The sequence below is a fragment of the Biomphalaria glabrata genome, chromosome 15, assembly GCF_947242115.1.
Source record: "Biomphalaria glabrata chromosome 15, xgBioGlab47.1, whole genome shotgun sequence".
In the NCBI taxonomy this organism is placed as follows: domain Eukaryota; kingdom Metazoa; phylum Mollusca; class Gastropoda; family Planorbidae; genus Biomphalaria; species Biomphalaria glabrata.
Window position 1 is genome coordinate 2,778,838 of NC_074725.1, and position 26,814 is coordinate 2,805,651.

At 39.2% G+C, this 26,814-nt stretch overlaps 1 protein-coding gene across 1 annotated transcript in view; it reads right to left on the reverse strand.

Moving 5' to 3' along the window:
- Positions 1-26,385, reverse strand: part of LOC106077768 (metabotropic glutamate receptor 3-like) — a 48,208-nt gene extending 21,823 nt beyond the window's left edge. Inside the window, exons 1-7 of the mRNA XM_056013302.1 lie at positions 25,590-26,385; positions 10,387-10,479; positions 7,729-7,830; positions 6,858-7,019; positions 4,493-4,614; positions 3,001-3,223; positions 2,028-2,117 (exon numbers count right to left, since the gene is read on the reverse strand). Of these exons, the coding sequence (XP_055869277.1) occupies positions 2,028-2,117; positions 3,001-3,223; positions 4,493-4,614; positions 6,858-7,019; positions 7,729-7,830; positions 10,387-10,479; positions 25,590-26,231 (1,434 nt within the window). The 5' untranslated portion in view covers positions 26,232-26,385. The remainder of the gene's footprint in view (positions 1-2,027; positions 2,118-3,000; positions 3,224-4,492; positions 4,615-6,857; positions 7,020-7,728; positions 7,831-10,386; positions 10,480-25,589) is intronic.
- Positions 26,386-26,814: the final 429 nt, after the last annotated feature.

A 26,814-nucleotide genomic window follows, 5' to 3' on the forward strand; every position in this document is an offset into this window, starting at 1 on the left:
CCTTTAGTGAGTAAATCAGTGAGTCAGTCAGTGCGCCCAGTGAGTGTCAGTTTGTTGGTGAATCAGGGCTTTGGATTCTTTTGTTTGATCTTAAATAGCAATACCAACAGCTAACTCTTATTTCTTTCTGTCATAAGCTGGCTTATTCAATTTTCCAGTTACCTGATAAAGGTCCCGAAATGAAAAATACATCATAATTTTCGATTGTATACACTTTAGTGTATTACGAAATAGATAGATTATGAAAAAAGTTGTGTTTGACATTCCAGGGACACAGGTCATTAATGGAATAACTGTGTTGTCACAAAAAAATGTCTGAACATCAGGGGGAAGTAATCATCTTCTGCAGACTTACTCCGAACCTGTTTACCGTTCTTGGCAAAGGATATTTTTAACTTTGGAATAATTAAAACAGTGATGCCCAACTTAGTTCGACTTAAGGGCCAATTTAATTACCGACATTCGTGTCGCGGGCCACGTGACCGAAAAGGTGCAGAAAAACAAAATAAAATTTATCTGAGAGAAATTTATCGAAACCTGTAGGTACCTGATAGTTATCTCTTTATTTACACTTCTGAAAATGGCTTCATTTCTCTACTTAAAATGTGAGCAACATTGTAGCTACCTTTACCAACGACTCATTTACTTGTCTCTATTTGTTTTAGTAAATATTCTCATTGGTCCTCCAATCTCTAGGCGTAGTTTAAAATATATTAAATCGTAACAACCAATAATGCCATCATATTTGCTTTTTTTAAACAGCCACTCTTTCCCATTTAAAAAAGCATTATCATGTTCGACAAAAAAGTAAAACTCCGTTCAATTTTCCTGATAGATACTCCATTCCTATTGTCCTATCGTAGTTTTATCGGCTCTCCCATTTCTTAAACGTACAAATGGTAAAGGTCATGATACCCATCCATCAATGAAAAAAAAAAAGCGCCCTTACGTAGGTAAGATCCATTTTTCAACCATTTTTGTTTTCCAAAAAAAAAAAAGGGCCGGGGATGGGATTTTCTACATTTGGCGCCAACATTTCGGCAGGCCGGATAGAACGACGAAGAGCCCAAGGGCCGTATCTTGGGCATCGCTGAATTATATTAATTACAGCTTATCGTTATCTATGAACGTCATTCGGCAATAAAAAAAAACTTACATAAATCAATCAATTTGGTTCATTGACAACGACACAGACCGCAAACATTGCAAATCAAAATATTATTACTGAAAAGCTCATATTCGTTGCGTCAATATCAGAGTAGGGGAAATGACGCCTGTACATTTAGTAGTCTATTAGAGCCTCCGAGCCTCCTGGTGTAAAAATGTACAGTGTCTGATCGGTGTGTGGAGTAATAAAGTCTATTAATTAAACCTAATGAAATGCTCAGAAAGACAAAAACATAGAGGCATATTTATTATTCCATATCCTAGAACAAATTTGTACAAGTGTTGCTTCTTCCCTAGTGCCATTTGAGGATGGAATGGGTTGCCTGAATCAGCCAGGAAAACCAACGACTAAGCAGAGTTTAAGTCATTGATTAACATGCATGACTATATTGACACATAGGACGTAATTATCTTTTAAAGTAACGTCGTGTATAAGGAGTTTAAATACATAGCCATATGAACATCTTAAAAGTAGATGTCAATCAAGACAGCATTCATTTATTAATTGCATGATTGTCCTATTATCAAGCGCAGTAAACCTATTACTAGTAGTCAAAAGTCAGGAGGAATTACTTTATTGTCCTTCCCGTTTTTTTTTTTGGCCAACGGTTAACGAGCAGTTTGACACGTGGCCAGCACAATGGCCAAACGCGTTTAGCCTACTTTTTCCAGCTTAAGTCAGGTATCAACTAGTGCCTTAAAAAGCTTGAAATAAAAAAAAAAATCCCAGTCTACACCGCGTTCCCCAAATTTTTAACAGATCGATCAAATTGATTTTCTGAAATGTACTGAGACCTGTGTTTATTAGTGCCAACCCTACCAGCACGGGGGGAAGGGGGTGTTCTCAAACTAAGGCCTACCTGTTCAACCCGGAATTTGGCCAACACACTTCCATTGGCATCAAACTCAATGCGGCCAGTTTTTCCAAAGAAGGAAACACTCTTCATTGCCTGTTTAGAAAAGAAAAGCCAAATCGATTTATTTTTAACAAACGTAATTTTATTTAAGTTTTTTTCAGCGGCCTCCGAAAGGGGAAAAGACGATATTAGTTTTGTGTGGCCTTTTCACGGAAATTTTTTTTCTTAAGGATTCGAATAAGAGATTGAGCCTTTACAAAACAATGAGATCAATTATAACACATCAGTTAGGCCAGGTTCACATCTAACTTTACATTCACTTTCACCTATCATTTGATCTGCTGACCGCTGGGGCACTACACAAGATCTGTCAACCTTCTTTCTCCATTCTTATTTGCCATTTGTCTTTGATATAATTTCATTCGGATGTTCTTTCTGAAAATATCGAAGCCTGCCTGGGTGGACCAATTCGGGGGCCGATTTTGAGTTTGTGTTTCCACACAAACTCACTTTGTAACCTTGTTTTGTTTTTGGAAATTGAGGCAAATCTATAAAAGTCAAAATTTTGGGCTTACTCGGTTGTACAGAATAGGAAAGTACTGATACCATGCATTTTAAAAACAATTTAGTCATTCGCGTACACTTTTTTTTTTTTACTTATGTAGAGCCAAATTTTAAATCAAATAGTTGACAAATAGCAGATTACTGTGAACCTTCTTCCTCGTTCTCATTTTGCATGTCGAAGGGTTCAGATCAGTAATTCTATATCTGAGATGAACTGCGCAGTGGTTTCCAGATCAGGCTGCTTTCCATATAGAAAGAAAAGCAGGCTGGAGCCGGAGTCAATGGGCCTCATGGCGCATAACACATTGACACGCAACCTCATTACTGTGAATGATCTTTAGTATGAAAATCCCCACTAGACACCCCTTACCTATATAGATGTATTATTTATCGTGTTTTAGAAGGTCGTTACCGTTAATAATTCCAGACCTGTTATGCAGTCTCTTACATTACGCCCTGTTTCCTTTGGGCACTTCCGCTTCACAATGGAGTCCAGCGCATGCGCGTACGTAAGCACTGCGTCATAGGCATACATGGCGTACGTGTGTCCACTCCACCCGGGGAGGTCTGAGGCGCAGTGGTTGCTGGTGCAGTTAGGGTCTGTTAAGGAGCAGCCGAACGTTTCAGTCCAGAACCTGACGTGTAGACATGGGCTAGTTAAGAATTTTTCAAGTTATACATTAGTAAATACTTATGCAAGAACTTAAAACCTATACATATGATTTACAAAATATAAATAAGGGTCTCATGGGTCTGCAGTAAAATGCTTCCGGAGTATTTGGACATGGAGTAGCGCTCTTTCAGAGTTGAATATAATCTACTTCCTTGTCCAAACCTTCCGCAGGACATCGGAGGGATACTAGCGGGCAGGGTACGAACCCTTGTCAATCGAGACAACCGAACGCCAGTCCAGCGCGCATATCACACGACCAGGCAGCCCTCTAATATGGCAGTTTTTGTGTATGGCACTCAAAGGTGCATCCACATTAGGTATCTGATCGAAATGCACAGTTACTTGAAGAATGTGGGGAGCCTAAAGGAGGAGGCCTCCCTTAAGTTGTACATAATTATTTTGTTTATGTATAAATAAAACCTTCATCACAATTAGTGTGTACATAGATTGAAGGAGCAAACAGATAGTGCACCAACCACGACAAACATGTACGTCGCTATTTCTCGAATGACATTAAGATCATCATAGTTTACAATTCCTCCCATTAGCTTGCAAACTCTTCATGGGTTTAGAAATCCAATGGGTAGACACTGGATGGACGTGTATTTTGAAAACGGGCCTATTTTTTTTTTCTAGAAATTTTACAGTTTACGTATATCTTAGGGGGGGGGGGAAGAACTACGTCATTGGCCACATGGGGAAAACTTTTGTTTGACCGCTATAATTAAAAATAATAATAATCACCATCATCTTAAATTTAAATTAGTCTTAAAGCTATTATATTTTGAAAATGGTTTTAGTGGGAATTCCCGCACTCGCCTCAAACGTTACATTCTACTTGGTAAAGAGGTCCATGAATAAATATACGAATTTAAACATTTTGCGCACCGTCTTATGTACAAATCATTAGCTGCACTGGGTTAATAGAAGGACTGGATTGCGAAAGTTCACAGGAAAGACACTTTTAATACTGAAAAAAAATTACAAGAAATGAATATAATAAGAAATTATAAACCAACATCACATTGAAAATGGAGGAATGGATGTTGTTGTTTTTTTAATTTATGATTGTTTGTTGTTGTTTTTTTATTCCTATTCCGTTACATTAGCGAGTCAATTTTTTAAATAATTTTACGATAAACTTAAAATCCAGAAATTATGAAACGAAACAAGAAAAAAAAATGCTATAACAAAAATTAGACAGTAGTTACAAAGTGTTGGTCTCTAGTACTTTCTAAACCAAGGATTGTGATTGTTGTCAGGCGTCATGTTCTTCACGTGACTGTTGTAGTCAGGAGACACCAGTGACTCAAAGCTCACCACCAGACTTCCGGCCAACGACTTTATCAAGTCCTAAAGGAGGAAGAAGAAGAAGAAGAAGAAAAAATAATATCGACATTTGTAACAAAATAATGTAACCCCTTTTCAGACCTTACGATCTAAGAGGCACGTCTGTTTCTAGACCCGACGGTTAACGAGGGTGTCATGTGGCCAGCCTATTGACCTATAGCCTTTGCATCCCCAATTCATGTCAGATATTCATTAGAGTTGGGTAGACTTAGGGCCGTCCGAATAATTCCGAACTTCAAACATACCAGTTTTTTTTTAACTCTTTCTCTCCGTAATTATTTATAACATTCTGGTGGAATCAACGCTGGTATCGTCAGTTAGGAGAGAAAGAGCTAACAAATTCGATTCGAACCCGAGACCTTAAGCGCTATACTACTCAGCCACCAGACAACCAGAGACGTATATTTTTACAAAGCTAATACCAACTCAATCAGTCTGTCTGTCAGTCTGTCTGTCTGGTAAAATGCGTGTACACGTTATTTCTCCCATGTTTCTCCGACACCCGTTCTCTGGTCAAGTTGAAACTTCGCACAATTATTCATTGGCACAGACAAGACATGAATACTATTTTAAACAAAAAAGTAACCAATTATTTAATTAATTACTGGTAATTAATAATTTTGTTTGATACCATACAAGGGAAACTAATCCTTCAGTATTCACAGATACAGATTGTTGGGTTTAGTCCCCTTAAATAATTGTTCTCTTTATCTTTCACTCTTCCAATCAAAGTGATACTATAAACAATTATTATTGGTACCTAACAACACAAGCATCAATTTTAAAAAATACCCAATTAGTCAATTAATTATGGTATTCAATTATTTTGTTTGATATCGAATCAGGGAAGTTACTTGTACATTATTGATAGATATAAATTTTTAGGGCGGAGTTCTTCCCCTTTAGATAAGCTTTGTTTGTTTGTTTTTTTAAATATATTTATATATTTTGCTTGTTCATGTTAAGTTCTATAATGAGGCACATTATGTTACGTAGTTAAACATTTGGGAGTTTTTGGCTTTTTGTCGTTTTAAAAGATAAATCAGAAAAAAAAAAAGAGGGCGTTGTCACACGCGTTATAAGCTAACAAAAGTCATTATACAGCAAGAAACAATTTTCAACAAGAAGGACTTGCGGGAATAGACTCGGATCAATAAATGGAGTAATTATTTTGCTCATGTTGGACTTGCTATGCTAATGTTTGCTAGGTCCAGAGATTCGATAGTACTGACCGGACGTGATTCTTAGTCACTGTTTAATGACGCTTTCAGACCGCTAAGAGTCGTTTGGGATTTTTTTTTTTTTTAGGAAGAAGTCTGGGAAAAAATATGTTTCATGCATTTTTTGGGGAACCATATTTTTACCGATTCTCTTTAATATAAATCTCAACATAGCGTTATTTTAATGGCCGTAGGCCGATATAGATATCGAGTCAGTTGTGCTCTGCTGTAACCAAATGCTGAACAGAAGTTGAAAAAAAGTAGTCTTGGATATATATAGATCTAATGTGCGTAATGGTAGAAGCCCTAGTAGCGTTATATAGGCTACAACCTTGTATTGTAGTTTTACATTAAACTTATACATGTCAGTGAAAGGCTCGTGTTCTTGATTCTATCAAGTGTAAGCTGAATAAATGATTTAACCAGTTTCTGTTGTTGTTTTTTTTACAAATCTATATCTACTAACTCTGTCTGTCTGTCTGTCCGATTTTCTGTCTGGTACAAAGTTTGAATTCATAGTCTCTACCATTTTCCTTTCTCGGATCAAGTTATAATTGTGGCACCATTAATCATTAAACCTGACAGGACACGAATCATAAAAAAGGATACTTTTAATTAATTAAATGTTGGTGGTTAATTATTTTGGGGATTTCGATATGGGAATAAATACTACTTGATGATATATATATATATGTGTGTGGATTTAGTCCCCTTATTATGTTTTGGCCCTTTTTTCTCCCACATCCAATTCTCGGATCAAGTTAAAATTGTGAATAATTATTCATAGTTCATAACAATACACGAATCAATCCAGAAATTAACCAATTAGCTTATCATTTAGTTCTACTTCATTATATTTGTTTTTGTCTAGCAGAAAGGGAGATAAACCCTGAAATTTTCAGATAAATGGCGGTACTTAGCGTTTATTTCCCCTTACAAAAGCTTTGTTTTTTAATAAGTATTATTTTGTATATTGCTTGTTTAAGTCTAAACACACATCGGATAAAGATTTTAGAAAAAATTTACCTTGTCGTTGATAGAGTCGATGGACATTTTCCAGACGTCGTTAGTGAGCCAGAGGAAGTACCCCCCTGTTCCCTGCTTCTGACTGGCCCTAAGTAGATGCACAATGTTCTCGGGGTCAGTGAAGGCTATGACAACCCGAGCATTCTTATGATCTAGAAGATCCTGCCAGATACAATGGGAGTAGAATCAGGCTATTATAATTCCACGAAATAATCACGTGATAAGCACGTGAAGAGTTGAGAACCACAAATTCTTCTCAAAAAGTACTCGAGACTTAAATTTGTCTATAAGGTGAAGTTGTATGAGCAGGGGTGGGGGACTGGCTATATAAACGTTTTTCTTCTTCCTCGTTCTCATTATTATGTTATGCGTTCAGATGACTAGACCAATATATGAGATGAATAGTGCAGCCGTTTCCAAATCAGTGAGCTCTCCATGTAGTTTTTTTTTTTCGAATATACTTATTTATTCAAATTTTTTATGCAAGTTTCTGTGTTTACAAAGCGTACATCAACTTACTCTATCTGTCTGTCTGCCTGTCTGTCTGTCTGGTCCAAATTTTGTACACGTTACTTCTCCCACTTCCCTTTCTAGGATCAAGTTGCAACTTTGAACAATCATTTATTGTCCCTAACAAAACATCTAATCAATAAAATAAAAAAAATAAAATAAATGTATTAAAGGTAATTAATTTATTTAGTCTGATGTAGAATAAAGGACATAAATCCTACAATATCAAGAGATGGATGTAAATGTACAGTTCTTTCTCTTATATAAGCTTTTTTAAAAGGTATTTTTTAAACATATTTTGCTTCTTTATTTAAAAAACAATGTTTTAAAATATCATTGGGGGAGGGGGGGGGTCACTGACCTTCATAACGAGTACATAGTCTTCATAATCAAAGCTTTGGTAGATTTTCTGTGACGTGGCTATGCACACGTTCTTCAGAGCCATAAGTTTACTTCTCAATGTCTGAAAGGAATCAAGACACGTTTCAAGCCTGGTGTTACTGTAATGTCTAGAAAAGTCAACAAGAATCAAGAAACTCTTTAAACGTAATCAGCAACACATCCTTGACCTACACGTGACTAGCAACTGATAGATGTGAACATTGTTCTCTGCATGGCTAAATCTCAAAAATTAGAAAAATAAAGTTACTATTTTTACAAAGCCTATATCAACTCACTCTTTCTGTCTCTCTTTTAAAAAAATTTAACACGTTATTTCTGCTACACCCATTGTCGGATCAAGTTGAAACTTTGCACAATTATTTATTGTACCTAACAAACCATGAAACAACTTTAAAAAAATAACTCATTAGTCAATTAATTATTGATAATGAAATATTTTGTTCGATATCGAAAAAGGGAAACAAATCTACATTATTGAGATATATAGTTGTAAATGTGGAGTTATTCCCGTTAGATAGGCTTTATTATTGGTTTGTTTTCGAAGTATTTTTTTACATTGTTTATTTTTGTATTGCATCCTCTTATAGTATTACAAGCACTCTCTGGTTAAATCTCTTTTGTGACAAAGTAAAGGGGAGAAGGGGGTAGGGGGGACGAGAGTGGAGAGTTGAAAGAAGATTCCCATGTTTATTAAAACTATATTGGGACTCGATCTCGCCCCCCCCCCCTCTGTTAGAAAACCAAAAGTAGTTTATGTTACTAATTGGCAAATCTCACAAAACCTATAATTACTTAATTTAAAACATCAACCCAAACATATGCGTGTCCGTCAGGGTCCCATTCGTTATAGGAATACCTTTCAGGTAAGTGAAGTAGACCACACATTGGTGACACACGGACGGCATCAAGACAACAAGTCACACACAGATGACACACAGATGACACACAGGCGACACACAGATGACACACAGGTGACACACAGGCGGCACACAGATGACACTCTGGTGACACACAGAGGACACACAGGCGACACACAGATGCCACACTGGTGACACACAGATGACACACAGGCGACACACAGGTGACAAACAGGTAACACACAGACAACACACAGATGACACACTGGTGACACATAGACAACACACAGATGACACACTGGTGACACACAGGCGACACACAGATGACACACTGGTAACACACAGATGACACACAGGCGACACACAGATGACACACAGACGATACACAGACGACACACAGATGACACACTGGTGACACACAGATGACACACTGGTGACACACAGATGACAAAAAGGCGACACACAGATGAAACACAGACGACAAGCATATGACACACTGGTGACACACAGGCGACACACATATGACACACTGGTGACACACAGACGACACACATATGACACACAGATGACACACTGGTGACACACAGATGACACACTGGTGACACACAGATGACACGATGACTACAAACATGGGACTTACTTGACGACACACTAGTGTCTCATTGATTACGCACACATATGACACACTGATGACACATATGTCGCATCGATGCGACACAGATGACACAAAAACGACACACATGAGAACCGAGAAGTGTACAATGGATGTTAATGTAAAAGTTATTGTTCTGAACTCCTGGCACATGACAACTAAACTTCACCAAACATATACATCTAACTAAATCCTACTTTCACGCATATAACCCGTGGGTAATATACGTTTCTGCGAATAGATGGCCGCTATGCGGGGTATACAAAGGTGCGGGGTTTACACTATCTATTGTACTCAAAAACATAGTATAACGGAAATTAAGGCCTTTAAACTTCCTAATCTATAGTTCGCTGTGTGGTTGTGAAAAGTGCATCGGGACGTTTTATAAACACCTCATTCTAAGCCTCAAGTTAAACAAATAGTAGGCGACTGATGATAGTACCTTATGTTCCGGTAGTTTACGGAAACTAACGCTTTTGCAAATGCGGGGTATATAAGGGTGCGGGTTGTACTATTTAGTTTTTACTTCTTGTGATATTTTGTGCGGGGTATTCGTATGTGCGGGGTATTCGTATGTGTGGGATATGCGTACGGGCGGGGTAATCGTATGTGCGGGGTATATGCGCGAAAACATGGTATATTCATCACAGCAACACATGAGAAGGGGACATTGATGTTACTTCCCTTTGATGGGTCTGGGTGCACGAGAGACATTGGTCGTTAGCATTGGCTCCCCTAAGAGCGTACATAATGAACTAAAGTAACTGATGAACAAATATCGTAATAAGAGTTTAGTGTTGGACAGACTAGACACTTTGAAAAAGACTAGACATTAGATACTGTCTTGAGACTAGACACTTTGAAAAAGACTAGACATTAGATACTGTCTTGAGACTAGACACTTTGAAAAATACTAGACATTAGATACTGTCTTGAGACTAGACACTTTGAAAAAGACTAGACATTAGATACTGTCTTGAGACTAGACACTTTGAAAAAGACTAGACATTAGATACTGTCTTGAGAACTCAAAAGTTTGATAGACTTGAGAATTTCAAAGACAAATGATATAGTTTCTTAAGCATTAGAAATGTGATGGATGTCTCACCTGGAAAGCTGTTTCGCCAAATTTGCCTTCTACGTAGACAACTGAGATGTAAGTCCATTCAAAGTGAGTTATCAGTTTAATTAGGGCTTCCACCTGAAATAATAAATATGAATATTTGGTGAATATATATATATATATATATATATATATATATATATATATATATATATATATATATATATATATATATATATATATATATATAGATAGATAGATAGATAGATGGATAGTTAGATAGATAGATAGATAGATAGATAGATTGATGATCCCTGATTTAAGTTCATGTCACGTTCATGGATTATGGATAATATGAATGTAGCAGAGCTGTAATTATTTGGAGCTAAATAAGGAATCGATCGAGTAACAAAACAGAGATTAGAAAACTGAATAAAACCAATAATATCTAAAAAGTGGATCAGGATAGATTTACGAAACAAAAGCTTCATTGAGCTTTGCTCTGTTACACGGGCGTATTGGATGAACTAAATTCCAAACTGAAATTCAACAACGACCAAACTAATTACACGTTAGACTCATTTCTGTTTCGTCACTCTTGTGATCTTATCGAGCATGTTTACAGGTAATATCACGAAACGTGAGTTCGATTACATGTAATCCCAGCGTTATCTCGTGACGAGAACATAGTGACACCGAAAAGGTAGAGAGGGCCGTTTTAGTAAAGTTTGGGAGAGGGGGCCGTTTTAGTAAAGTTTGGGAGAGGGGGCCGTTTTAGTAAAGTTGGTAGAGGGTGCCGTTTTAGTAAAGTTGGTAGAGGGGGCCGTTTTAGTAAAGTTTGGGAGAGGGGGCCGTTTTAGTAAAGTTGGTAGAGGGGACCGTTTTCGTAAAGTTGGTAGAGGGGACCGTTTTAGTAAAGTTGGTAGAGGGGACCGTTTTCGTAAAGTTGGTAGAGAGGGCCGTTTTAGTAAAGTTGGTAGAGGGGACCGTTTTCGTAAAGTTGGGAGAAAGGGCCGTTTTAGTAAAGTTGGTAGAGAGGACCGTTTTCGTAAAGTTGGGAGAAAGGGCCGTTTTAGTAAAGTTGGTAGAGAGGGACCGTTTTAGTAAAGTTGGTAGAGGGGACCGTTTTAGTAAAGTTGGTAGAGGGGACCGTTTTCGTAAAGTTGGTAGAGAGGGCCGTTTTCGTAAAGTTGGTAGAGGGGACCGTTTTCGTAAAGTTGGTAGAGGGGACCGTTTTAGTAAAGTTGGTAGAGGGGACCGTTTTAGTAAAGTTGGTAGAGAGGGACCGTTTTAGTAAAGTTGGTAGAGGGGACCGTTTTAGTAAAGTTGGTAGAGAGGGCCGTTTTCGTAAAGTTGGTAGAGAGGGCCGTTTTCGTAAAGTTGGTAGAAAGGGCCGTTTTAGTAAAGTTGGTAGAGAGGACCGTTTTAGTAAAGTTGGTAGAGAGGGACCGTTTTAGTAAAGTTGGTAGAGGGGGCCGTTTTAGTAAAGTTGGTAGAGAGGGCCGTTTTCGTAAAGTTGGTAGAGAGGGCCGTTTTCGTAAAGTTGGTAGAGGGGACCGTTTTAGTAAAGTTGGTAGAGAGGACCGTTTTAGTAAAGTTGGTAGAGAGGGACCGTTTTAGTAAAGTTGGTAGAGGGGACCGTTTTAGTAAAGTTGGTAGAGAGGGCCGTTTTCGTAAAGTTGGTAGAGAGGGCCGTTTTAGTAAAGTTGGTAGAAAGGGCCGTTTTAGTAAAGTTGGTAGAGAGGACCGTTTTAGTAAAGTTGGTAGAGAGGGCCGTTTTAGTAAAGTTGGTAGAGAGGGACCGTTTTAGTAAAGTTGGTAGAGAGGACCGTTTTAGTAAAGTTGGTAGAGAGGGACCGTTTTAGTAAAGTTGGTAGAGGGGGCCGTTTTAGTAAAGTTGGTAGAGAGGGCCGTTTTCGTAAAGTTGGTAGAGAGGGCCGTTTTCGTAAAGTTGGTAGAAAGGGCCGTTTTAGTAAAGTTGGTAGAGAGGACCGTTTTAGTAAAGTTGGTAGAGAGGGACCGTTTTAGTAAAGTTGGTAGAGGGGGCCGTTTTAGTAAAGTTGGTAGAGAGGGCCGTTTTCGTAAAGTTGGTAGAGGGACCGTTTTCGTAAAGTTGGTAGAGAGGGCCGTTTTAGTAAAGTTGGGAGAAAGGGCCGTTTTAGTAAAGTTGGTAGAGGGCACCGTTTTCGTAAAGTTGGTAGAGAGGGCCGTTTTAGTAAAGTTGGGAGAAAGGGCCGTTTTAGTAAAGTTGGTAGAGAGGGCCGTTTTAGTAAAGTTGGGAGAAAGGGCCGTTTTAGTAAAGTTGGTAGAGGGGACCGTTTTAGTAAAGTTGGTAGAGGGGGCCGTTTTAGTAAAGTTTGGGAGAAAAGGCCGTTTTCGTAAAGTTGGGAGAAAAGGCCGTTTTCGTAAAGTTGGTAGAGAGGGCCGTTTTAGTAAAGTTGGTAGAGGGGGCCGTTTTAGTAAAGTTGGGAGAAAGGGCCGTTTTAGTAAAGTTGGTAGAGAGGGCCGTTTTAGTAAAGTTGGGAGAAAGGGCCGTTTTAGTAAAGTTGGTAGAGGGGACCGTTTTAGTAAAGTTGGTAGAGGGGGCCGTTTAAGTAAAGTTTGGGAGAAAATGCCGTTTTCGTAAAGTTGGTAGAGAGGGCCGTTTTCGTAAAGTTGGTAGAGAGGGCCGTTTTAGTAAAGTTGGTAGAGGGGGCCGTTTTAGTAAAGTTGGGAGAAAGGGCCGTTTTAGTAAAGTTGGTAGAGAGGGACCGTTTAAGTAAAGTTGGTAGAGAGGGACCGTTTTAGTAAAGTTGGGAGAAAGGGCCGTTTTAGTAAAGTTGGTAGAGAGGGACCGTTTTAGTAAAGTTGGTAGAGGGGACCGTTTTAGTAAAGTTGGTAGAGGGGACCGTTTTAGTAAAGTTGGTAGAGGGGGCCGTTTTAGTAAAGTTGGAAGAAGGGACCGTTTTAGTAAAGTTGGTAGAGAGGGACCGTTTTAGTAAAGTTGGTAGAGAGGGCCGTTTTAGTAAAGTTGGGAGAAAGGGCCGTTTTAGTAAAGTTGGTAGAGAGGGCCGTTTTAGTAAAGTTGGGAGAAAGGGCCGTTTTAGTAAAGTTGGTAGAGGGCACCGTTTTCGTAAAGTTGGTAGAGAGGGCCGTTTTAGTAAAGTTGGGAGAAAGGGCCGTTTTAGTAAAGTTGGTAGAGAGGGCCGTTTTAGTAAAGTTGGGAGAAAGGGCCGTTTTAGTAAAGTTGGTAGAGGGGACCGTTTTAGTAAAGTTGGTAGAGGGGGCCGTTTTAGTAAAGTTTGGGAGAAAAGGCCGTTTTCGTAAAGTTGGGAGAAAAGGCCGTTTTCGTAAAGTTGGTAGAGAGGGCCGTTTTAGTAAAGTTGGTAGAGGGGGCCGTTTTAGTAAAGTTGGGAGAAAGGGCCGTTTTAGTAAAGTTGGTAGAGAGGGCCGTTTTAGTAAAGTTGGGAGAAAGGGCCGTTTTAGTAAAGTTGGTAGAGGGGACCGTTTTAGTAAAGTTGGTAGAGGGGGCCGTTTAAGTAAAGTTTGGGAGAAAAGGCCGTTTTCGTAAAGTTGGGAGAAAAGGCCGTTTTCGTAAAGTTGGTAGAGAGGGCCGTTTTCGTAAAGTTGGTAGAGAGGGCCGTTTTAGTAAAGTTGGTAGAGGGGGCCGTTTTAGTAAAGTTGGGAGAAAGGGCCGTTTTAGTAAAGTTTGGGAGAAAAGGCCGTTTTCGTAAAGTTGGGAGAAAAGGCCGTTTTCGTAAAGTTGGTAGAGAGGGCCGTTTTAGTAAAGTTGGTAGAGGGGGCCGTTTTAGTAAAGTTGGGAGAAAGGGCCGTTTTAGTAAAGTTGGTAGAGAGGGCCGTTTTAGTAAAGTTGGTAGAAAGGGCCGTTTTAGTATAGTTGGTAGAGGGGACCGTTTTAGTAAAGTTGGTAGAGGGGGCCGTTTAAGTAAAGTTTGGGAGAAAAGGCCGTTTTCGTAAAGTTGGGAGAAAAGGCCGTTTTCGTAAAGTTGGTAGAGAGGGCCGTTTTCGTAAAGTTGGTAGAGGGGGCCGTTTTAGTAAAGTTGGTAGAGAGGGCCGTTTTCGTAAAGTTGGTAGAGAGGGCCGTTTTCGTAAAGTTGGTAGAAAGGGCCGTTTTAGTAAAGTTGGTAGAGAGGACCGTTTTAGTAAAGTTGGTAGAGAGGGACCGTTTTAGTAAAGTTGGTAGAGGGGGCCGTTTTAGTAAAGTTGGTAGAGAGGGCCGTTTTCGTAAAGTTGGTAGAGGGACCGTTTTCGTAAAGTTGGTAGAGAGGGCCGTTTTAGTAAAGTTGGGAGAAAGGGCCGTTTTAGTAAAGTTGGTAAAGGGCACCGTTTTCGTAAAGTTGGTAGAGAGGGCCGTTTTAGTAAAGTTGGGAGAAAGGGCCGTTTTAGTAAAGTTGGTAGAGAGGGCCGTTTTAGTAAAGTTGGGAGAAAGGGCCGTTTTAGTAAAGTTGGTAGAGGGGACCGTTTTAGTAAAGTTGGTAGAGGGGGCCGTTTTAGTAAAGTTTGGGAGAAAAGGCCGTTTTCGTAAAGTTGGGAGAAAAGGCCGTTTTCGTAAAGTTGGTAGAGAGGGCCGTTTTAGTAAAGTTGGTAGAGGGGGCCGTTTTAGTAAAGTTGGGAGAAAGGGCCGTTTTAGTAAAGTTGGTAGAGAGGGCCGTTTTAGTAAAGTTGGGAGAAAGGGCCGTTTTAGTAAAGTTGGTAGAGGGGACCGTTTTAGTAAAGTTGGTAGAGGGGGCCGTTTAAGTAAAGTTTGGGAGAAAAGGCCGTTTTCGTAAAGTTGGTAGAGAGGGCCGTTTTCGTAAAGTTGGTAGAGAGGGCCGTTTTAGTAAAGTTGGTAGAGGGGGCCGTTTTAGTAAAGTTGGGAGAAAGGGCCGTTTTAGTAAAGTTGGTAGAGAGGGACCGTTTAAGTAAAGTTGGTAGAGAGGGACCGTTTTAGTAAAGTTGGGAGAAAGGGCCGTTTTAGTAAAGTTGGTAGAGAGGGACCGTTTTAGTAAAGTTGGTAGAGGGGACCGTTTTAGTAAAGTTGGTAGAGGGGACCGTTTTAGTAAAGTTGGTAGAGGGGGCCGTTTTAGTAAAGTTGGAAGAAGGGACCGTTTTAGTAAAGTTGGTAGAGAGGGACCGTTTTAGTAAAGTTGGTAGAGAGGGCCGTTTTAGTAAAGTTGGGAGAAAGGGCCGTTTTAGTAAAGTTGGTAGAGAGGGCCGTTTTAGTAAAGTTGGGAGAAAGGGCCGTTTTAGTAAAGTTGGTAGAGGGCACCGTTTTCGTAAAGTTGGTAGAGAGGGCCGTTTTAGTAAAGTTGGGAGAAAGGGCCGTTTTAGTAAAGTTGGTAGAGAGGGCCGTTTTAGTAAAGTTGGGAGAAAGGGCCGTTTTAGTAAAGTTGGTAGAGGGGACCGTTTTAGTAAAGTTGGTAGAGGGGGCCGTTTTAGTAAAGTTTGGGAGAAAAGGCCGTTTTCGTAAAGTTGGGAGAAAAGGCCGTTTTCGTAAAGTTGGTAGAGAGGGCCGTTTTAGTAAAGTTGGTAGAGGGGGCCGTTTTAGTAAAGTTGGGAGAAAGGGCCGTTTTAGTAAAGTTGGTAGAGAGGGCCGTTTTAGTAAAGTTGGGAGAAAGGGCCGTTTTAGTAAAGTTGGTAGAGGGGACCGTTTTAGTAAAGTTGGTAGAGGGGGCCGTTTAAGTAAAGTTTGGGAGAAAAGGCCGTTTTCGTAAAGTTGGGAGAAAAGGCCGTTTTCGTAAAGTTGGTAGAGAGGGCCGTTTTCGTAAAGTTGGTAGAGAGGGCCGTTTTAGTAAAGTTGGTAGAGGGGGCCGTTTTAGTAAAGTTGGGAGAAAGGGCCGTTTTAGTAAAGTTGGTAGAGAGGGACCGTTTAAGTAAAGTTGGTAGAGAGGGACCGTTTTAGTAAAGTTGGGAGAAAGGGCCGTTTTAGTAAAGTTGGTAGAGAGGGACCGTTTTAGTAAAGTTGGTAGAGGGGACCGTTTTAGTAAAGTTGGTAGAGGGGACCGTTTTAGTAAAGTTGGTAGAGGGGGCCGTTTTAGTAAAGTTGGAAGAAGGGACCGTTTTAGTAAAGTTGGTAGAGAGGGACCGTTTTAGTAAAGTTGGGAGAAAGGGCCGTTTTAGTAAAGTTGGAAGAAGGGACCGTTTTAGTAAAGTTGGTAGAGGGGGCCAATTTAGTAAAGTTGGTAGAGAGGGACCGTTTTACTAAGGTTGGTAGAGGGCACCGTTTTAGTAAAGTTGGTAGAGGGGACCGTTTTACTAAGGTTGGTAGAGGGCACCGTTTTAGTAAAGTTGGTAGAGGGGACCGTTTTAGTAAAGTTGGTAGAGGGGGCCGTTTTAGTAAAGTTGGTAGAGGGGGCCGTTTTAGTAAAGTTGGTAGAGGGGGCCGTTTTAGTAAAGTTGGTAGAGGGGGCCGTTTTAGTAAAGTTGGTAGAGGGGGCCGTTTTAGTAAAGTTGGTAGAGGGGACCGTTTTAGTAAAGTTGGTAGAGGGGGCCGTTTTAGTAAAGTTGGTAGAGAGGACCGTTTTAGTAAAGTTGGTAGAGGGGGCCGTTTTAGTAAAGTTGGTAGAGAGGACCGTTTTAGTAAAGTTGGTAGAGGGGGCCGTTTTAGTAAAGTTGGTAGAGGGGGCCGTTTTAGTAAAGTTGGTAGAGAGGACCGTTTTAGTAAAGTTGGTAGAGGGGGCCGTTTTAGTAAAGTTGGTAGAGGGGGCCGTTTTAGTAAAGTTGGTAGAGAGGACCGTTTTAGTAAAGTTGGTAGAGGGGGCCGTTTTAGTAAAGTTGGTAGAGAGGACCGTTTTAGTAAAGTTGGTAGAGGGGGCCGTTTTAGTAAAGTTGGTAGAGGGGACCGTTTTAGTAAAGTTGGTAGAGAGGACCGTTTTAGTAAAGTTGGTAGAGGGGACCGTTTTAGTAAAGTTGGTAGAGGGGGCCGTTTTAGTAAAGTTGGTAGAGGGGACCGTTTTACTAAGGTTGGTAGAGGGCACCGTTTTAGTAAAGTTGGTAGAGGGGGCCGTTTTAGTAAAGTTGGTAGAGGGGACCGTTTTAGTAAAGTTGGTAGAGGGGACCGTTTTAGTAAAGTTGGTAGAGGGGGCCGTTTTAGTAAAGTTGGTAGAGGGGGCCGTTTTAGTAAAGTTGGTAGAGGGGGCCGTTTTAGTAAAGTTGGTAGAGGGGGCCGTTTTAGTAAAGTTGGTAGAGGGGACCGTTTTAGTAAAGTTGGTAGAGGGGACCGTTTTAGTAAAGTTGGGAGAAAGGGCCGTTTTAGTAAAGTTGGTAGAGGGGACCGTTTTAGTAAAGTTGGGACGGCGCAGTGAACTATTGGTCTAAAATGTCCACAGGTTGCGACGTCACAGGTGGATTGGGATGTTACTTTATTCAAAAAATTATACACAAAGATACATTACAAAAATACGTTTATAAAGTTAGTCTTATTTGAACATTATATATCACATGCACTACGGAGTATGCAATTGATTAGATTTGGTTCGCCGCAGAGCGAATCAATACTCCTTTCTTAGATAACATTCCTATGTCCATTTCTATTTGTCTTATCTTTTATAAAACAGACGTTACTTCAAAAAAGAAGATGATTACGTCCTACGAGTCATGCATTAAGTCATGCATGTTAACCAATGACTTAATTTCTGCCAAGTCACTGATTTTCCTGGCTGGTTCAGGCAACCCATTCCATGCACTAATAGCATTAGAGAAGAAGGAGCATTTGTACAAATTTGTCCTAGCATATGGAACGAGAAATGTGCCTTTTTATCTTTGTGTCTTTCTGGGTATTTTATTAGATTTTGTTTTTGTATTTGAAGATTATGGTTCAGTGTTTTATGTATAATTGCTACTTTACTTTTAAGTCTTCGCTCCTGAAGGCTTTCTAAATTTAGTGATTTAACTAAAGGTGTTACTCTAGTCAAATGTGAATATTCGTTTGTTATGAATCTCACTGCTCTTTTTTGTTTCTGTTCCAGTTTCTTAATGTTTTCATATGCATGACGCGTAGGACGTAATCATCTTCTTTTTTTGAAGTAACGTCTGTATTACATAAGATAAGATAAAGGGTACCCGGTTATTTAATCCCCGGTCACTTCATCCCCGATCACTTCATTCCCTGTCATTTCATCCCCGGTCACTTCATCCCCTGGTCACTTCATCCCCAGGTCACTTCATCCCCGGTCATTTCATCCCCTGGTCACTTCATCCCCGGTCATTTCATCCCCTGATATTTTCATCATCTGATCATTTTTATCTAACAAATTGTAATTTTAAAAATCATGAAATGAGCAATATTTAATGTATTCATTTTTTTTATTTAAATGACAAAATTGTAACACGTTAATGTTTAAAAGGAATTAAAGCAAAACTTATACATGCGACATGATATCACGAGGATGGGTGAACTTCGCCTTTATTAGAAAAAAATAAAACCTTATTTCAAGGCTAAAAATGACGCACCCATTTTCAAGAAAGAACGATTGAAAAATAAAATAAAGTGAAACATGGTCGTACTTTCACCACACCTTGGCCTTTGATGATAAGTTATCAGCGGCACGGTCATAATTTTTGTAATCGCACTTCTATCTCTCAAAATATTTCCTCTACTTGCACCACACCTTGGCCTTTGATGATAAGTTATCAGCGGCATGATCATAATTATTCTAATCGCACTTCTATCTCTCAAATGATTTTTTACTTCTTCCACCAAACCTTGGCCTTCGATCCGGATAATAATATGATATTACAACCCCCACATCCAATAGAAGCGCTATAGCTAAGTACACACCCAGATTTACAATATAATATAAGATTTCTCATTAAGAAAACAAAGTGGAAGAGGAAACACTAACGTGTAATTAAGTGTCAAAAAGTATTCTACATAATCATATTTATATATAAAATATTTAATTGGGGATGAAGTGACCGGGGGACGAAGTGACCAGGGGATGAAATGACCGGGGATGAAGTGACCGGGGATGAAATGACCGGTCACCAAGATAAAGATACTGGACCATAATTTACAAATACAAGAGTAAAACCTAATAATATTCATATATTTTATACGTACTTTATATGCTTCAACCATCCCTTGGTTATTTCCCCCTGCCAAGTTCACTATTAACCACAAAGGCTCCTTAAGCCATCAATATTTATTCATGCTATCAAAAAATAACTTTATGCTATGTATGCAAATTAATATAACCCAAATTTTACCTGGAATTTATTTAAAACTTTCAAAATAAATCAAGGCCACCTATGGGGAGGAAATAATGTAAATACACACAAATATAAACATACTTGCATTTATAACATTTTCACAAGAAGCCCGTGTGTACCTCTATGCAATGAAAATAAAAAAAAGTCAGGTACCCTTATCCAGCCTTGCGATCTATAGAGCAGATGATGTGAAGGTCATCTGTTTCTATGGCCGACGATTGCTTCCCCCAACTAAAGTACCCATTAGAGTAGCGCGGACTCGGGGGCATCTTACGAAGCAAGAAATTAATCCCAGCCTTCAAGGAGATTCGAACCCTGGGACCTATCGATATGGAAGCCAAGTGCTTTACCACTGAACCACCAAGCCCCTTTCTATGTAATAGACTTTAAGTAAATTTAAAAAAAAGAATTATCCAATGTACAGATATTAGGAGTGGCGTAGATAGGGAGGGGGTCCAAATTTTAAAGTTCCCTCGGGCCCCTTCTTGAGGGGAGGGTGCAAAATGAGTGCAAATATTGTTTTAAATTAAATATTAAGTAACTGCCATGTTATCTTACTATTCACATTGTTATATACGCTAGTGACCCTGTTGCATGTATTCCACACATTAGACGTATATATTTATTAAGTACATTATCTCACGTCTTGATGTCAAATGTCAAAATGCCCTGGCTCCTAAAGAGACCCCCGGGCCTCCAAATCCGTAGATACGCAACTCGATATTAGCACGCATCAGCAAATCTTTTCAGCTATAAATGCTAAATACAAAATGGCTTTAAAGAGAAATAAGAATCCACGAAGAAGGTTGGAAATATTTTTTTTTTGTTCTGTTGCGGAAGAATATTTCCAATAAGCTTACTTTGAACAGAAGAATAGATCCGGATGTTAAAAGCTTTGGAAAGTTAAAATTTAATGACCTAAAGAGCTAGATATACTCTAAACCAGTTCGTAGGTAGATAATACAATATTTATTATCATTCATAAAACTTCTACATGTAAGAAATATTGATTTATTTCCTCCCTCTAGAGATGCTTACAAGTAAGGTCTATTTTGGATTGTGTGTCTGGCTTCGAAGAGGAAGTTTTTAAACAAGATTATTTTAGGCTTGCTTTTGCTATCTTATCTAATATATTACAGGCGTCCCTTCAACTGAAGATAAGATAATTTTAATGTGTTTAAAAATTTGACGACACCTATCTATCTAGTCGCACATATTACTTGTGAGACTCAAATTTTGACGTTACAAAAAGTCTGCCTGGGCCTCCTTTCACTTCTTTAAATCCGGCCCTGTTTAGAGGATTTCAAATCATTGTCGAAACGTTAGACATAGAGAAGAGTTAGTAACTTTAATTTCAATATACTTGCATGTTGTGGTGTAACTAGGGATTTGCCATCATTTGGTACCCCGGGGGAGCTTGACCTCTTTAGAGTCCCCTGCATTTTGACATTCGACATCATAACGATAGTGGCGTCATGTTTAGAATTTAATGTAATAAAAAAATTCGAACACTCAAGTGGGGGCCCGGTGCGGATTTTCAAATTCTCTTCCTCCTCCCCCACCATAGCTACGCCACTGCTTGCATGTATGTCCATTTACCCGCCCTTTTTTTAAAATCAAAACACACACACGCGCGCACGCACACACACCTCTCATAGTTGTAATAGTCGACATAACTTGGTAGGAGGAAAGTCTGTTCTCTTGATAAAGGAAACTTCAAATACGAAGAGACTTTAAGCAAAGCAGATCCCACAAGACCTTCGTTTTCTGACCTTTGCCATTTGGCTTTGAATCTTTTCTGCATGTTTTCATTAGCTAATAGCGTTTTCCCTTATATAGAACGTAATAGACATGAGTGTTAACACTCTTGCATGAAAGCTGCATGGTGCTCGTACATTGAAATGTAAAGAGATTAAGATGCTGATATTGCGCTTATTTATTTTTCGGAAACAAAGGATTCACACCAAAATATTCGCACGATAGAATGCTATTTCAATTCTTTTTTGTGTTGTTTTTTTTGGTCAAGTTCTAATGGAATAACGTGAAAGTTTTCAGTATTGTTTTACTACGAAGAGAGAGATTACAATAGGCCGCAAACAAAAAGGAAAGAAATTAATACAAACCAAATAAGATCTCATCTTATCTCTGCCTGTGGTCCCTTCTGGGGCATAGGCCACCAACCAGCTTCACCCAGGCATCTCGGTTCTGGGCGAGTCTCTCCAACAGTCCCCAAGTCTTGCCCATCTGCTTGGGCATCTGCTTCCAAATCTCGGCACCATGTAATCCTGATAAGCGTTGCTGCTGACAATTCAGCGAGAATGGGTCTTACCATAAACAGAGGGAAGAGCAAGGTGTTCAAGATAAAGGCATCCAACAACACACCCATTACAGTCCAAGGTGAGGCGCTGGGCGTATCCTAGACCACAATGGAGGAACAGATGCAGATGTCAGGACCCGCATTGGTAAAGCTCGAGCAGCTGAAGAACACCTGGGGATCTAGGAAAATAAGCACCACCTCCAAGATCAGGCTCAACACTATTGTTAATCCAATACTACTTTATGGAGCAGAGACCTGGAGAACCTCCATCGCCAACATGAAAAAAATACAGGTATTCATCAATACCTGTCTGAGGAGGATACTTATGAACCGCTGGCCAGACAAGATATCGAATGAGGAACTGTGGCAACGAACAAAGCAGCAGCCCATTGAAGTAGATTTCCTTCAGAGACGCTGGAGATGGTTAGGTCACACCCTTCGCAAGCCTGCATCAAACATAACAAGGCAAGCCCTTAATCAAATAAGAACATGAACTAAAATGTTTTTAAACTTTATTCATGCAAGTATAAGAATATGCGCCCCTCTGTTTGGGACTCCTCAACTCAGGAAAACATAAAGAAACTAGAACAAATACAAAATAGAGCAGTGAGATTCATAACAAACGAATATTAAAAGTTGATTAGAGTAACACCATTAGTAAAATCACTAAACTTAGAGACACTTCAGAACAGTGTAAGTATATCTAAAATAGCTATAATACATAAATCACTAAACAATAATTAACAAATAGAAAAACAAAACCTAATGAAATACTCAGAAAGACACAAAGATAAAGGCGCATTTCTTATTCCATACGCTAGAACAAATTCATACAAGTGCTCCCTAGTGCTATTAGAAAATGGAATAGATTGCCTGAATCAGCCAGGAAAACCAACGACTAGGCAGAGTTTAAGCCATTGATTAACATGCATGAATAGATTGACGCATGAAATGCATAGAACGTAATTATCTACTTTTTTGTTTTTGAAGTAACGTCCGTAATATATAAGATAAGAAGATAAGAAAAGGTTCAGAGAAGAGAAGGCAGACTTTCGAAAAGGTAGATCATGAACTGGGCAGATTTGTCTCCTGCGAACCATCATCAGACAAAGCCTGAAATATCAACCAAGGCTTTATAATAGGTCTTGTAGATTTAAAAAAGAAAGCGTTTAATAGCGTCCATGACGACTCACTCTGGTAAAGATGCAACATGTCTTCAGCAAAGCAAGCGTTGAAGTGTGTGTCTAAGGTCTTCGACATTGAGACAGGTCTGAGACAAGGAAATATCTCTTATCCCCATTTCTCTTTCTGCTAGCTATAGACTTTGTCATATAACAAGCAAAATAAACAGAAATACTTTTTAAAAAATACTCAAAGCTTATATATGGGAAAGAACAGCATAGTTACTTTCATACTTATAGAATGCTCAGAGCGCTTTGGTCCAATCTCATTTGTGGACAGTGGGGGAGGGGGGGGGTATCTAGGAGTTGGTTTTCCGTGCTGCCTTTAGGCGCTCATTAAACGCAACTCTGCCCGAGTCGGGTGTCGAACGAGCCCCCTTCTAGGTAGCCAAGACAAGCCAAGACAAACCAGTTCAAGCGCACTTAGCCTCTCGACCACGCTTCACACAATATATTTTTACATAACAATGCTTAAGAAATCATGAATATTTAATCAATAATAATAAAAGTAGTAAAAGCAGACTTAACAAGACCTCGAGGAATCGTTAGACCTTTTCCTAAACGATACAGACGATAATTAAAGTTTTTTCTTCATTACAGTTATGAACCTAACAGGCAAACAACAGAAACACAATAGCGGTTTGTCCCAAGGAACCATCTGCATACTGAAGAAAATAAAGCATAAGTCTGCCTACAAAGAGGGGGTGGGGAGGAATTATTATTCTAGTGTACATTGATTTAAAAGCTCGCCTACTTTATACTGAAATAATTATCAGATTAAACGACAACATGTTTTCACAATGCGACGTGGCTACACACTAGAGTGTAGCTTAGACTAGACAGTGGTCACAGTGTCGAGAGCTACATGTGATAGATTGACCTTTAGCACCCTGAGTTAACTACCTTGGATGTGATGGCTTGTTAATGGAGTTTCTATGTTTTAGTGTGACAGTGACAGACATCGTTTGTGTGCGTGTGTGTGTGTGTGTGAGAGAGAGAGAGAGAGAAGAGAGAAAAAAGCAAGATATAAGAAATCCTTTTTTTAAAAAGCAAAGTTTTTTTTTAAGAGGAAGATCTGCGTCCTTACGACTATATCTCTCAATAATGAAGAAGTAATTTCCCTAATTCGATCTCAAACAAAATAATTAATAACTATTAATTAATTGACTAATTGGTTCATTGTTTAAATTGATACGCGTTTTGTTAGGTAAAATAAATAATTATTTAAAGTATCAGCTTGGGAAGAAAGGGCGCGTATAATTATCTATAGGGACAAAACCTTACAAATTTAGCCATCCATATATGTTTAAACTGAAGGATTAATTTCTTTTGTTGGTATTAAACAAAATAATTAATTAGCAGTAATCAATTGAAAAATCGATCATTATTTTTTATTCCAGTCTTGTTGATGCCAATAAATAAGTGTACAAAGTTTCAACTTGATCCGAGAACAGGTATGGAGAGATAATGTGTACAAACCTTTTACCAGAAACACTGAAGTGATAGAAGCTTTGTACACAAAAGTGGAGAATGAGAGAGTAGAGGAAAGACAAGAGACGGAAAAAGTTTAAAGAGTGACTAACTTAGCTCCGTGCTTGCTCCTCCTTCTGAATACCCAATAGACCTCATTCATCAATCGTAAACAAACAACATTTAGCCACGTGATTCTCCTATCTCTTCTATATAAATTACGATCTAATTTTTAATTCACAATGGCTATAACGTGACATATTTTTTCTCCGTTGTTTTATCAATATTATCACGTGACTAAATGTATTGGTAAATGAGGTCCATTAAAGAGGATGGAATAATACTATCCCTACGGATTGTCCACATATCCCAAAGAACCGACTAGATATCCCAGTGGAGTGTAATAGTTGAATATTTCAATCGAGTGGTCACATTTCCAAACTATAAAAATAAAATAGGTTTACATATCCCCCATGAAGTTGCTACCCATCCACATGAACTGGTTGCATCTCTGCATTGAAGTGGCTACATGTCCACATGAAGTGGTTAAATATCTTGTTTCAGAAGCCTCCTAATGCTACAACACTGCGGTTTTAAAGAACAAGTCTAGTAACCGTTTCAGAAATCTGTAATAGAGATGAGCTTTGGAGGAGATTTTATTCCGAACTTGAAGCGATGATTCTTAAACGTACACAAACTTAATTAAATGTTAAAGTTTAGTATCTGACATAGTTACGTAACTTTTCAGATAACATTTTAAGGTAAGTATTTGGTATAGCTACGTACTTATCAGGTAAATGTTAAAGTCAAAGATATGACATAGTTATGTAAATTACCAGGTAAATTTTAAAGGAGAGTATTTGACATAGTTACGTAATTTACCAGATTCATGTTGAAGTCAACATACTGCCTCCAAACTGCATTCCTCATTAATCTTCGGACTCGAAGACAAGCCTTATAATTATTAAGTCAACTATTTGACACGGTCACGTGACTTACCAGCTATATTTTTAAGCCAAGTACTTGACGTAGTTACGTCACTTATCAGGTACATTTTAAAGGAAAGTATTTGACATGGTCACGTGACTTACCAGATAGTTGTCTGCTGGGACAACTCGCAGGAAGTACGGGAATGCTTCTTTGTCGCTGAGAGCTTCACTTGTCGAGCTGAAACTGACCAGGGGCACCTCGGCGGGGCCCAAAATGGACGCTGCGTGCATGCTGTTGGAGCTACGAAAGCACCCGACTACGCCGGCCACGTCGTACGACTCCAGGACATCGTCCTGGTTGGTGAGGAAGGTTCCGTCTTGGATGACAGTTTTGACGAAGCGTATGGCCTGGATGGCCGCGGTGCTCTCCTTCATGCAGTCGTCCAGGACGACCAGGCCCAGTTGGACGTTGGGCAGTAGGGACTGGTTCCGGTTGATCTCGTCCACCGCGAAGATGACCGCCTCGGAAAAGTGGAATGAGCTGTTCATGAAGCTGGACTGACCACAAAGTCCGGCGTGGTCGAAGCCGAGTCCGGGAAGGATGGCCCCCAAGTTGACGTCACCCTCTCGGACGTACTTCAAAGGCGGCTGCCTCTTCATGATAAGCGTGGTAGGTGTGACTTGATGGAAGGCGTAAACCAGGATGTACATAGTTAATTTGAGCACAGACAAAGGTGTAGCCATCATGGAGGCTATTAACAATTGAAGATTTATCCTTTTTAACACAGATCTCGATTTTATCATCTTTCAGTCCGAACTTATAAATATAAACAATAGAAGAAAATCACAAAAGTTTTGTTTTTAAGTTTTCTTAAGTTTGAAATATATATAAATACTAGATTTACTAGTATACTACCCGGCTTCAGCAGATGCATTGGTCCCATCCTCAATTTCATTGTTAATTAGCTTGGCCGGTTAGGAAACAAATTAGAATTATTAATGAAACTTCAATATATGTATAGCTTTGAGGTTTCATAGTAATTTGTACTTTATAAATATTTCTAATTCTATGGTGTTCCTGCACATAATGAATGCTAACAATTACATTATATTTTCTTTTGGGGGGGGGGGGCGAGGGCTTAAATAAAAACGTGACAGGGGTACTCTCTATGCATAAATTCTTGTTCTTTCTTGAGCTGCTGACATATAACTCTAGATTTATTTTAATCATAGGCTATGAAATGAGTTATGAAAACGAGGCTTGCATAAAGCTAATGTACTTTAAACATATTTGTAATATCCTACAAGACAGCATAAAGAATATTGTCCTTACGTACTGTAGAATGTACTATAAGCGCTATAAAGATCAACTCAAGCGCCATTTTGC